Consider the following 12,891-nt stretch of genomic DNA (forward strand, 5'->3'; position numbering starts at 1 on the left):
CCAACTGAACTCTTGTTATCTTTTTTTTTTGACGTTTGAGCCTTTGCAAAGCACGATCAATGGACTCAACAAGCTGGAATGGCAATAGATATCCTCTCGCAGACCAGAGCCTGGAGAGCCCAGACCATGTGAAAGCGCGATAGGCAAGGGGCTCCCAGGCAGGGTCTGAGCTCCCTAGCACACGCATCGCCAAATTACCTTTACCTCGAGGGGCCACACCCCCCCCGGTGCCAATTCACCCTTTTCCTCCTCGAAAAAAAAAGAGTTGGCCATTGGCACAGCTGCAGTACGACACGACACACCAAAGCCATTGGAGGATCAGCAGAACACGACGGGCTTGACAGTAGCAGTGCAACAGCAGAAGCAGCATCAGGCCTGACCCCCATCAGCAGGACAACACCCTCACCCCCCAAATCGTCCCAACGTCATCACCCCCGACCATTTCACAATGCACGCAACCCCGCGAACCTTATGGCGCAGCCTGCCCACTGCCTGCACTGCATCCCGCATCGCGTCCTCCACGATAGCTCCCCGCTCTGCACCCTTCGCCAGCTCGTCTCTGCGCACCCTCCAGCAGACCTCGCGCCGCGCCTACTCATCGCAGCCTCCCAAGGACAAGAACGGCATCAAGGTCCTCCCCTTTGTCGCGCTCCTCGGCCTCTGCAGCATCTCCTACACCCTGCTCGTCAACAGCAGAAACGGCAGTACGTGGCAGCCAGTCCGCCCCTTTTCGACCTGAGCATCTGTCCGCAGTGAAACCCCCAACCGTGAAAGCAAGCTGACACGGCCACCCCTTCTAGCCAAGCCCCCCCCCTCCGACAACATGCCCCTCATCGACGGCCCCAGCAAGAAGCCCGCCCTCGCGGCCCCGGCCAAGTCGACGCCGACCTTCTCCCCCAAGACGACGACCGTCCTCTTCGTCCTCGGCGGGCCCGGCGCCGGCAAGGGCACGCAGTGCGCCAACCTCGTCAAGCACCACGGCTTCACCCACCTCTCGGCCGGCGACCTGCTGCGCGCCGAGCAGGACCGCCCCGGCTCGCAGTTCGGCCAGCTCATCAAGGACTACATCAAGGACGGCCTCATCGTGCCCATGGAGGTGACGGTGCAGCTGCTCGAGAACGCCATGCAGGCGACCATTGACGCCGCCGGCCCCGGCGCCGCGGAGCACCGCTTCCTCATCGACGGCTTCCCGCGCAAGATGGACCAGGCCGTCAAGTTCGAGGCCGCCGTCTGCCCCGCCAAGCTCGTCCTCTTCTACGACTGCCCCGAGGCCACCATGGAGGCCCGCCTGCTCGAGCGCGGCAAGACGAGCGGCCGCGCCGACGACAATGCCGAGAGCATCCGCAAGCGCTTCCGCACCTTTGTCGAGACGAGCATGCCCGTCGTCGACTACTTTGCCCAGGAGGGCCGCGTCATCAAGATCGACGCCACCTCCACCCCCGAGGACGTCTACGAGGTCACCAAGACGCAGCTCAAGGCCAGGCTCAGCAACTTTTGAGCGGCCCGTCTCTCGAGGACATTGAATAATGGCCCTCACCACACCCCGTGCCATCACCCAGATTGTTCTCCTGGACGTACGGCATGGGGACGGTGGATCTCGTTTTTGATTGTGCGCGTGGGATAGAAGGATAGAAATGATGGGCGGATAGCTGCGGGAGCGTCGTTTTCTGGCCGGCCCTTCCAGGCCACGCCGAGAAAGAAAACAAAGACCTAGAAAAAAAATACGCCGCCTCCTTTGGGCGTACTCTCCTTTGTATGTGTATCAACACTCGACAGGCCTGAGTGGCCAAGCCTTTTCATACATTTATAATTATATTTTCAACACATCCTCTCGCCGTCGCACTTGCACCCTGCTGAAGCTAGGTGACCCGGACGGCCGTGGGAAGCCTCACGCCAGACTCAAAACACATGTAGACATTTCTGTCTTCACCAAACACACCGAAAGCACACCCCTCACAAGTAACCATGGTACGCCGATTCATTGGATTCCCTGTAAAGCCAGTCATGACCCGCCATGCAGTCATCATGTCCGAGCCACGCCTCGCGGGGCTTCTAGTAACCACGCGGGCCCCGGAAAACCTAATTCCCGCCCTTTCTTTCCCCGTCCTGTAATTATCACACAAACGGCTTGTCCCCTTCCCCCCCTTTCCTAGTCATGTTTTCCCTGATCCGAGTCTCCCAGTTCAGTCGTCGTCGTCCGTCCTCAGCTTCGGTTCCCGGGGCTCCTTGGGCTCCCTGGGCTCACGCTCCCTGTTGTCCCGGCGGCCCTGGTTGCCGCCGCGCTGCCGTCCACCGGCGCCACCGCCACTGCCGCCCTCGAGGCCGGCGCCCTGGAGCTTGCGCTCGAGCTCCTGCACCTCGCGCTCCTTCTGAGCCTTGGCGTTGGCCTCCTCCTTGCGAAGCACCTCGTTGAGCCCCGTGAGCGTGTTGCGCCACGAGTCGAGACGCGTGGCGAGCTCCTGCCACTGCCTCGTGCCGAAGACGCGGTACGTGACCTTGTGCACGAGGAAGACCTTCTCCTGCTGCGAGAGGCGGCCCTCGACGAGGCCGGCGCGGATAATGTCAATGGCCCACAGCTCCACGTCCTCGGACGGCACCTGCAGCGCCTTGGCGATGGACGCGTACTCGATGCGGCGGCTCGTCGTCTGCGCCGCGAGGCTGGCGAATGTGAGGAGACGCATCTTGCGGAGCAGGCGGTCGCCGTCGAGCTCCTCCTTCTCGACGAAGCCCTCGTGCTCGTCGTTGAAGTCGTTGTAGTCCTCGAGGTCCTGCTCGGCGAAAATGTCCAGCAGCTGCGACCACACGGGGTGCGTCTCGCTGAGGTTCTGGACACTGGGTATGCTGCGGACATCGGTGAAGAGGAGGTGCGTGGGCGACAGGAGGGCCTCCTTGACGGCGCGCAGCGACAGCTCCTGAGCCTCCTCGGAGGCGAGCTCCTCCTTGTCGTCGGCGTCGAACGTGCGCAGGGCCTTGAGAAGGTACTCGTAGCTCTGTCTGATGTGCGAAGGACCGCGGTTAGGGACTCCTCCAAAAAGCAAAAAAAAAGAAGGATAGGGGGAAAACTACTCACTCGTCCTGGCCTGCCTCGGCCGCAACCTCAGAAATGTCGACATACATATTCCGCTGGTACTCCTCGCCCGTGTTCCAGTCATCAAACCAGGTGGGAATGTGCTTGAGGTAGGGCTCGATCGTGTCGAACATGCCGTGTGCCTTGAGGAACTTGAGAATGGCTGAGAAGACGTTGAAGCGAATCGGGTTCTTGGGGTCGATGAGGTTGAACACGGTCGTCAGGGCGTTGAGGCTCAGGCCGACGCCGTTGATGGGCGACGTGGCGATGGGCTTGCTGAAGGCCTGGCACAGCGCGGGCAGGTGCTTCTTGGGCTCGTTGGACTGCATGACGAGGTGGATCATGAGGTTGGACGCGGCGGTGAACTCCTTCTCGGGGACAGAGGTCAGAGCCGAGGAGGAGCGCACAAGCTTGGCGAGGGCCTCATCCTTCTTCGACTCGTCCTCCAGCAGGGGCTTGACCTCGTCGGCGATGTGGAGGTAGTCTGCCATCTCGCCAGCCAGCTCGGGGAAGGTGCCGTCCACGAACAGCAGCTGCGGCTGCGCATTCTGGGTAGTCAATCCAGCCGCCATATTGGGTCGCCTGTTGCCGTTCCGTTCCGATGTGGTGTTTGGAGGGGCGCGAGGTTTCTCTCGTTTGCGTTGTTGTCGTCGTCAACCGCTGGCTCGTCTGTCGTTTGATTATGGCACATCGGGTCGACCCCACTGCTTGCCATTTTTTTGTGCGCGAGGAGGGGCACATGCTGACTCAGCCTCGAACTTTCCCCTGTCCTGGCGTCGCCTGGCTGCGTGGTCGTGGGGCACGGTGTGCCGCCCGGCAATTCTTCGGGCATCCCTGGTCAGAGCTGGCGAGCCTGTCACCTCAACTCTCCTGCACCACGAGATCGCATGTTGGTTCATCGGCGAGACAGCTTCCAGAATTTGTTCCCACCTGCTGGGGTCATAAGGATGTCTAAGGATGTCTAGTAACAAGCAGGTATTAGGCTACACATATCAAGCCAAGAAGAACAACGCCTTGAACTTTTGTAGCAACACACTGGCGCCAAAGTATCCCCGTCCTCACTCACCCCCAGCCAGCTCCAAATCCATGAGTGTCGCCATGCCAAAGGCTCCCTACACCCTCATACCAAGAGGCAGAATAATTGTGACGCTGAAAGGGGAATCCCAATATTACCGATATTCAAACTATACGAGACGCCGTCCCCACTCATTGCCGACTCTTGTTCTTCGTCTTGTCACTCGCTAGTTCTGTTTTGGAGTAGACACTGTTACCGTCGTTCGCGAAAAGGTCTTGGTCGCCTTTGCCGCCCATCTCCATGAACTCACCAGCGCCTCGGTTATGAGCAGGACCGGATTCTTTCGCCGCCGCCTTAGCCTTGTGGGCATTCTTTGCGAAGACCTTGACGTGGTTCGAATGCTTATTCGCTGGAATCTTGGCCGTGACTTCGACCGAGTTCAGCGAGCTCAGCAGTGTTCGCTCCCGAACAACTCCACGGCGATGGACCTCCAGGCCCCTGATGCCGCCCACCAGGCCATCGGTACTATCGTTGACGGCAGGCGTACCCTGTGTCAGCCAGGGGTGAGACAGGCATTGATCGATGGTGAACCTGCGCTCGACATTGACGACCAGCATCGAGTCAATGAGATCGACTGCGTTGTGAATTAGCCACAAAAGCTTTCCTGCTCAACTAGGATAACTCACGTGCTGGGTCGCCGACAGAGTCCCAGTAAGGCGAGGGATAGTCGAAACGTCCGCTCTTGATCTGCTGGGAAAGAGTGTACGGGAACTCCTTAGAAAATAACTCATCTGAGAATGGCGGGAAGCCGCACAGACAAATATACAATACCACGCCAAGCGACCAGATATCGACAGCCTTGGTGTACTTTCTTTGCTTCGAATCGGCAAGGATCTCTGGTGCGACGTAGCTAGGTGTGCCACAGAGAGTCGTGGTAAACGACTCTTCACCAATAATCTTGGCGAGACCAAAGTCGGCAAGCTTGACGTGGAGCTCCTTGTCCACCATGAGAATGTTTTCAGGCTTAATGTCTCGATGAACAATGTTCCGCTCATGCTGCTCTCGTTAGTGATACCTTGGTGCCTAGAGCGTAGAGGGGTGGTGCATACCAAGTACTTGATCCCCTGGAACAGCTGCTTGAAAAGCTTCCGCGTCTCATCCTCAGAAACATTTTGCTTCATAACGATAAAGTTGAACAGCTCACCCTCGGGCGCCAGCTCCAAAACGAGATAGACCGCATTACGCTCGTTGAACGTATCCTTGAGGCAGAGAACGTTCGGGTGACTGACTCCCATGAGAACTGCTATTTCTTGTTGGAGCCCCTCCTGCTTCGAACGTTCTTCCATGCCTGGTGTTTTGCTGAAGACCTTGACGGCGTACTGTTGACCCGTGGACTTCTCGACGCAAAGGAACACCTCGGCAAAGTGACCTTTGCCCAGCTTCTGCAGCAGTGTGTAAGACTGGTGGAAAGGGCTCGTCTGCCGACTCTTCGGATATCTGAAGATGAAGCGGGCTTTGTCAAGGACAGCAATCTCATCCTGTTCGCGGAGTTCTCTCCTCTGGTTTCTGCCGACAATAGCCTCGTTGACAAAGGTGCCGTTGCTGGACAGATCTTCGACAATGGCCACCGTGTCGCCGCCCTTGTTCTCTATGAAGAGAAGACAGTGGCGGTTGGACACGATCGGGTCATCAATGACAATATCTATGGCAGTCAGGAAGCATGCACTTTCTCGAACTCAGCGCAGGGGGGGCGCAGCACTCACCACACTCAGGGTGCCGGCCGATCAGGTAGCCTCCTGACGCGATACCCTTGATCTTGGTCTTCTCGTAGGCCTCCTCCTCTTTGCGCGCAGGTGACTTGCCCTTCCGATCCTCATCTGACACCTTGTCCGCCACCGTGTCGGGCATGGGGCACGCCGTCCGCTTCTTCATGACCAGCGATCGGCCATACTTGGTATCGAGGGGGAACAGGTAGCCCCACACGCCCTCCTTCACCTCGTCCTCTACATCGTCCGACAGGCTGTCCTTGGTCTCGGGCGGGTACTGCGAGAAGGCCTGTGTGTCTTGCGGCGGTGACGACAGGATGTTGGCCTGGACCGGGGTCTCCTCGCGCGGGTTCACCTGGCTGGGGCGGCCTTCCGGCGGCGTGGCGGTCGGCGACTTGTGGCGGTCGTTGGCGTCCGGCTCGGTGGTGTGGGTGACGGGGGAGGGGAGATGGCCTTTGTGCGAAACGGGCGTCTTGTCTGGGTCGTTGACGGAGAGCCTCTCGGAGCGTCGAGGTTTCTTGGACTCTGTCTCGTTGTCTGGCAGCGAACCCTGGAGGCGGAGAGCACGGTTAAGAACGGACCAGCAGTGGTGGGCAGGGGCGAGAAGCAGACTCACTCGAAGACGCTTCAATTGGCTCTTCTCACGGGGCGCCATGGCAGCGGCTGGAGCGCGATGACTCCTGTGCAAGGTAAAGGGTGTGGGATGACGCGAATCCGTGAGGTGACGTTGGGGCACAGCCAGACCAGGCCAGGCAGAACAGGCAGGGCTACCGCCGAGAAGGGGAGCTGTGAATGGAGCAGCCGGCTCGTGCTTGCTCACGCACGTCTAGACTCGGACAGACTGGGGGGGGGGGGTTCGTAATGGCGATGCCTAGTTATGCGCGCTCCAGTTGTGTTGGATAATATTATAGAGAAGTGCGTAGATTGCGCAGTGTTGCCTGGTGTGCAGAGATGGAAATCCGGCGGCTGTGATTTGCGTGAAGCTGGATCGAAAGAGGATAGCAGCCTGGACCGTGACTGAGAGTTGCCGACTGGATCTGGATGGGTAAGTGCTTTTGAGGATGGGTCACTACTGGGGATTGCCCGCTCTAGTGCGCCAGGCAGGCACAGGGGGGCTCAGGAGCATGCGCAGCTTTTTATTGGTTGCGCACTGGGCTAGAGAACGGCTGATCCAATGATCCGGCTGAGAGGGACCAGATGGCTGATGCTGTCACTCGTTCAAGTCACCACAGCCCAGGCTGGTGCATGTACCCAGCTACCTAGCCAGGCCTGCGAGGTACCGTAGCTGCGTAGCTACCTAGTAGGGAGCACAGCGGCCTCCCAGCTCGATTCCACCCCTCGGTATCCAAAACCGGGGCAGGAGCAGCGACCTACCTGGAATCCGAGCTCGCCAACAGCCTGCAAGTCAGCCAGCCCAGTCCACCCACCTATTTCTGGCGTCACCGACCACCCAACGCTTGAAATTCACCGCCGCCATCTGCCTCTTCCTCCCTCCTCGTCTCTTCTCACTCTCTTCTCGGCGGCACCCAGTCCGGGGGCAGACCAGGCGCAGGGTGGCGACTGGAACCCACCTCACATGCAGCAGCCGCTGCAGCCTGCCGCCTGCGCAGATGACGCAGAACACTCACTCACTTCACTCATCCGGCGTCCTCGAACGCAAAACTCGCTGTTTGGGGCGGTCTGCTCCCCATCCCCGGCTAGGTAGCTCACGGTGACCATCCACCCTCTCACCTGCTGTGTCGCCCTGACTCGCCCACATCATCCCGTGTGAAGTCCCCCACCTGGCGGCCGGTACTGCTGTCGTGAAGCAAGACATGCCATCACGCGTGCCCCACGCCTGGCACACACGCACAGTCGACAAGTTTGCCGCACAACCTTGTCTGAAGCGAAGCAGATCGTTGATGCATACAGCCCATCTGTATTCCCGTTGCCACAAAGTACTAGAGGGAGGGAACCAAGCAGGGCCTACCTAACCTTGGGACGCACCCATGTTGTTTGTGGGTCTTGTGCTGTGTCCGCATGGCCTCCTCGTGGCTGTGGTGTGGCGCACCGATTCCTGCAACGCCAGGGACCACATTAGGAATTGCTCCTTCGTGATGATCCGTCATACGCACCAGACTGCACCAGACCCGGGATTCAAGGGTCGAACTGGAGGCGCAGAACGAGGCCTCTTCTTTCTGGTGCTAAGATGGCATTTCACTGTTCGTATCATTACCATTAGGCAGTATCTATCCATACACACCAACTCCCCCCTCAGCCGTCTGCCCGCCCGCCCATCGCCTTTCCAATCCAGACCTCACCACCCCACTCGATCGTCGTGGGTAACAAGGTCCCCCGCAAGTGCCTGACGTATTGCTCAAGGAAAAGAAAAGAACAAGAGAAAAAGAAGAAATAGGCCTCATGATGCCTGACCTCTCGTATCCATTCGTGAACCATGGTGGTGGTCAAGTTTCCAAAAAGCAACATGCCGCCGATAAACTAACACAGGCGCCCTCCACGGGTATCTGTCACCCTTGCACTTGCCAAACAAGACTCTTGCCTCCCTAGCTCTGTGTCCTTCTCCAGGGTACCAATTAGAACTTCTCATGACGCGTCGTCGGACAACTCCACAACGAGCGAAGATCCTATCCGCCGCAACTGCCACAGCATCGGCATGCACTCAGCAGTCGCCAGTTTCCGATCCACACGACGAGACCGCTACCTCTCCGGGATCGGACTCTTCGCCAGGCGGCCGCCCGCGCTCATGCGTTTGTGTAGCCTTGATTCCATGTCTTGTTGAATCTTCTCGCCCGCGTTTTGGCTTGGTCGCAAAGAACCAATGCTATCCCGAGCAATGCCAACCGACCGCCCTCGTTTCTGCTCGACATACAACTGTGCGCTGCGGCTGAGCGGGAAGGCTGGCATCGTAGTTGGAATCTCGGCGCCGTTCTGCACGAGCATCTCCGCCACGGGGAACGGTACCGGCTTCTCGGGTTCGGGCTGTTGGCCTCCAACTGCCGAAGGAGACGCTGGGTCCGCGGCTGCCAGGGCGAGGAACACGGCATGTGTGCCTCTCGACTTATCGGTGGCGTTGGGGTTTGCCTTGAGAGCCATAGCATAGATGACTTGTTGAACCTCGTTCTTCTTGATACCTGCCAGCAAAGTCTCGTCTGGCGTCGAGTAACGCGACAATGTTGTGGATATCGGCTCAACATAGGCTCGGTCAACGTACTTCGCTGTGATGAAGCGCAGTCGCTGTTCACGTGTCGCCTGCGGCCCGGGCTTGATGGAAGCATCAAGCTTCGCCTCCCAAATCATATTTGCGACGCGATTGCCGACGAGCATGAGCAGCTCTACAATATCGGCGGTGAATGACGTGATGTCAAGCGTGAGAGACCGTACTTTGCTGATGTGAGTGCCGAGCGACCGATGGATGCCGCTGCACTCGATGCAAAGGATTATGGCAAGATTGATGGAAACCCATTCGACCTTGGCGCCAGATCCACAGTCGGAACACCAGCAGTTGCCTTGGTCGTTGTCTCGAAGCATTTGCAAGAGCTTATCGGGAGTATCGTCGTAACTGCCGCTGGGAGCTCGGGGAATACTGGGCTTGGCGCCGACCGTTATGCGACGAGCAGGCATGCCACTGTTCGAGTTTGCATTCGGATTGTAACTGCCATGGCCCAGAGACGGGCTTTTGCCTGTCAAAACAGACCCAATATCGCGCTTGAAAGAACTTGAATCGCTCGAGGACGGCGCCGGCCCTGATCTGTCGCCCATTCGGCCTTCGACTGCACTTTGCAGTGCGTTGTTGATGGACAAAATCCAGCTGTTCATGTCTTCCTCGGAAGTTGCTTGGTAGACTCGCTTGTTGTGTGGTGTTATCACCTCGAAGCAGAATCGGCGCTCAGCATTGCGTGCTTCTCGCACAGACGCCATCCGGAGGTCAATAGGGTCCATGTGCAGGTCGAGTCTTTGTTTCCAGTTGCTGTACTCGGAGAGCTTTCCTTGATCGAGGACGATCCAGAACCTGTCGCCTTGGTTAACAGAGACGCATGACAGCGGTATCGTTGATAACTCACTTGTGCCAGCCAGGCTTGTTGAGGTTACGCGGGTCCACGTGGCTGGTAGGCCTGCTCAATGCCCACAAAAGTCCCTCCTTGCGCTGCGCGTTATGTCTCTCAGCATTGGCTATCTGCACGTGGTCGCGCTCCTCGAGATCCCGAATGCCTTTGAACTTGGACGTAGCAGCTGGGCTTCCGATGGAGGATTGTCCGAGACTGCCCGGAGACCTGGACAGTTCGGGAGATGCCACCGCTCCCTGAGAACCACCAGATATGGCGGACTTGAGCTGTGAGCCAGTACTATCTGCGCGTCCGAGTTCAGAGTCTGAGGTAGAGGTTGCCTGGCCGTTGGAGGAGGTGCTATACGTGTTGTTCGCGGTTGCAGGAGGCAAATCCGTATCTGCGTTGCTCTTTTCCAACAGTCTCCTCTTCTCTTCTCGTTCACGGCGTTGGTATTGAAACTCTTTGTCGGCTTCGCTGACTTCGTTTGACAGGGCCTCCAGCTGTGGGAGCAGTGTGTCAATCTTCCTGGCTGCGCCAAGAAAGCCTCGAGCCTGTGCATCTGCATATCGTGTGAGATGTGAGAGAACCTCTTGCTCTTTCCGCCCACCATGCAAGTCCTGCATGAAGCTGGAATAGTCGAAGCGCTTGAGCTCAAACGTTCGTCTCTTGGTCTGGTACTTGGTGTCGCTCTCGGCCAACTTCTTAGCCTTGACCGAGTCATGTCGTTGGCCGAGATAGCGAGCCAGGTAGGCATAATAATCTTTACTTTCTTCCTCAAAGTCTCTCTTCTTGTCTTCGGCCCGTTTGATGTCAAAAGTGTATACTTTGCTGAGCGGCTCGATGACGATCTTTTGCAGGTTGAGAGTATTCCTGCGTTCATAGGCCATAATTTCCTGCGCGATCTTGTCAAAGTAGTGGTCAATGGCGGGCTGCACGGCATTCGCGTTCGTTGCCGATGCCTCCTTCAAGGCTTCTAAAAATGAGGCGAACTTGTCATTCGCGTCGGTCTGGGCTTCGTATGCGCTCTCGGCTTTCTTCAGCACGCGCTTGACCTGCATACGCATGTTGCCTGTTTTCTGCTCAAGTGCCTTGATAGTGGCGCGGAAGACGGGACCATCATCCGTGACTGTCATATCGTCGCCAGGTTTCGGGCATACCACATCTACCTTAACTGGCTCGGGTTGGGGAGGCACTTGGTGTGGCAGAGGAGTCTGGATCGTAGTAGGTACAGAGTACAATGGCGAGGCGGGTTCTTCCAAGTCTGCGTGGCTGCTTCGGGATTCGACAGATTGTGAGGAGGCAACGCGGTGCTTGGGAGGCGGCGCCAGGTGAAAGGGCGGAGATGGAGAGTTGGGGTGGCTAAGTGGTGTGGTTGTATCTGCTGAAGGTTCAGTACCGACGGCACATGAAGAAAATGGTCTGTCCAACTCACTTGATACCCAGTAGGAAAAACTAGCCAAAGTGTGTAGGCAGTGTGCGCGCGAATCGTACTCGACAAACTGTTGGACCATGTCAGCATGGATGGCTCAGAATGCACCACTCAGGGTGGCAACCCACGCTGCAAGAGTTCCTCCATCCACCACCTCTATCCTCCATGTTCTTCGGCGGCTTCCACTTCCACGTCCAGTCAAAGGCGACGGAGGGACTGCCACCAGTGGTGAAGTCGCCCACGAGCTCGACGTTGGCATTCTTGTGCAGATTGGGGTCGGCATGGAATTCGCGGGTGACAAGGTTCTCTACTTCGCGCGGAGACGAGGCGTAGACATATGTGAGGCCGGTGATCTGGGTCTCGACGGGTGGGTGTACCTCGGCAACACCATTCGTGGGTTGGGCGACGCCCGCCTCGGACTGGCGGATGACAAAGGTGAACGTAAAGATGAGCTCCTCGTCGCTACTCAGTTTAAGGATAAAGTTGGGAGGGCCGCCAGGGACGGCGGACTCGAGATCCTGCAGGAGCCAATGTCAGCGGTTGGTCTTCGTTGCGACTCGGGTCACAATGCGAGGGTGCGCACCTGTACGAATTCTATAGGAGTACTCTCGCCGGCCGGCCGAGAAGCGACGATTCTGGAAGCTGGAAATGCATTGGGTGCGATGTTGACCGTGTTTCGCGTTCGCGGGTTCGTTACAACGATCGAAGATATGGACACTGCAAGGCGGCAGAATGGTCAGCGCATGTCAGTGCGAACCTGCGCATGTACCTGTAGGCAGCACTTTGGGGGGAAGGGGGACGGTGCTCGCAAAGGGGGAACGCACGTCGGTTCTGGTCTCTCAAATAGAGAGAGGCCCCATCGTCGGGCCTACTGCTAACAATGCCCATATTGTGATTTTCATCCGGAGAAATGAGGCATGTGGGGGAAGAATGGTGGTTGCGGTTGACGATGGCAAGATTGGTCGTGGCAGAATGCTAACGAGGTAGCAGAAGCGCGGGGTCGTTACAAGGGCGGCCTTGGTTTGAAGTCCAAGCGTGGAAGCGAATGAGCAAGGGCGACTGCCGATGTTGGCGCCAGAGTGCTGAACGCAATCGGGTTCAGCGTGTCGGGGTCAAGAGGCGAGGAAGGTTGGTCGCGCAGCGCGCAGCGGTCGGCCGGGTATCCAAGTAAAAGCGGGTGGTGGTAAGGGGCGGAGGGCGAAATATGAAACCAGGGGGGGGGGGGGGGGGGGGAGGGGTGTTGAGGCAGACGATAGGGAGCTAAATCGAGGCGCGGCTATGCAGCGTGGTGGGATAGTTGGAGGCAGAATGATGTAGGATGTAAGGTACTCTGTGCTGCTGCGGGCTGGTCTTGGTAGGGGTGCTGCGGCGGTGATTTTGGGGTTTTGGTGGAGGACGTCTTGGCTGCGGCATTACGGATTGACACGAGACGGGCAAGGGCGTGGATGGTCTAGAAATGAGGTGGCAGGCCGGGCAGCTGCAAGAGTGTCTAGAAGATTGTCGTCTGTAGCCAAACCTGCGCAGATATGGTGATATCTGCAGGTGACGTCTGGGTAGATTGGAAATGT

At 57.9% G+C, this 12,891-nt stretch overlaps 4 protein-coding genes across 4 annotated transcripts; 1 reads left to right on the forward strand and 3 right to left on the reverse strand.

Moving 5' to 3' along the window:
• Positions 1-448: 448 nt before the first annotated feature.
• On the forward strand, positions 449-1,498 carry VDAG_04133 (uridylate kinase; the record flags this gene model as incomplete). Its single annotated transcript, XM_009650580.1, has 2 exons — positions 449-704; positions 801-1,498. 2 exons carry the CDS (start codon positions 449-451, stop codon positions 1,496-1,498), a joined length of 954 nt encoding a protein of 317 aa, XP_009648875.1.
• Positions 1,499-2,183: 685 nt separating this feature from the next.
• Positions 2,184-3,639, reverse strand: VDAG_04134 (eukaryotic translation initiation factor 3 subunit M; the record flags this gene model as incomplete). The annotated part of the gene is made up of 2 exons (XM_009650581.1): positions 2,184-2,994; positions 3,071-3,639. 2 exons carry the CDS (start codon positions 3,637-3,639, stop codon positions 2,184-2,186), a joined length of 1,380 nt encoding a protein of 459 aa, XP_009648876.1.
• Positions 3,640-4,273: 634 nt separating this feature from the next.
• On the reverse strand, positions 4,274-6,503 carry VDAG_04135 (ovarian-specific serine/threonine-protein kinase Lok; the record flags this gene model as incomplete). The annotated part of the gene is made up of 4 exons (XM_009650582.1): positions 4,274-4,716; positions 4,769-4,856; positions 5,192-5,784; positions 5,846-6,503. The coding sequence occupies 4 exons, from the start codon at positions 6,501-6,503 to the stop codon at positions 4,274-4,276; spliced, it is 1,782 nt and encodes a 593-aa protein (XP_009648877.1).
• Positions 6,504-8,545: 2,042 nt separating this feature from the next.
• On the reverse strand, positions 8,546-12,211 carry VDAG_04136 (csx2; the record flags this gene model as incomplete). Its single annotated transcript, XM_009650583.1, has 6 exons — positions 8,546-9,857; positions 9,910-11,253; positions 11,327-11,346; positions 11,452-11,841; positions 11,907-12,040; positions 12,148-12,211. The coding sequence occupies 6 exons, from the start codon at positions 12,209-12,211 to the stop codon at positions 8,546-8,548; spliced, it is 3,264 nt and encodes a 1,087-aa protein (XP_009648878.1).
• Between the last annotated feature and the right edge of the window lie 680 nt (positions 12,212-12,891).

Source organism: Verticillium dahliae, genomic scaffold, assembly GCF_000150675.1.
Source record: "Verticillium dahliae VdLs.17 supercont1.7 genomic scaffold, whole genome shotgun sequence".
Classification (NCBI taxonomy): Eukaryota; Fungi; Ascomycota; class Sordariomycetes; order Glomerellales; family Plectosphaerellaceae; genus Verticillium; species Verticillium dahliae.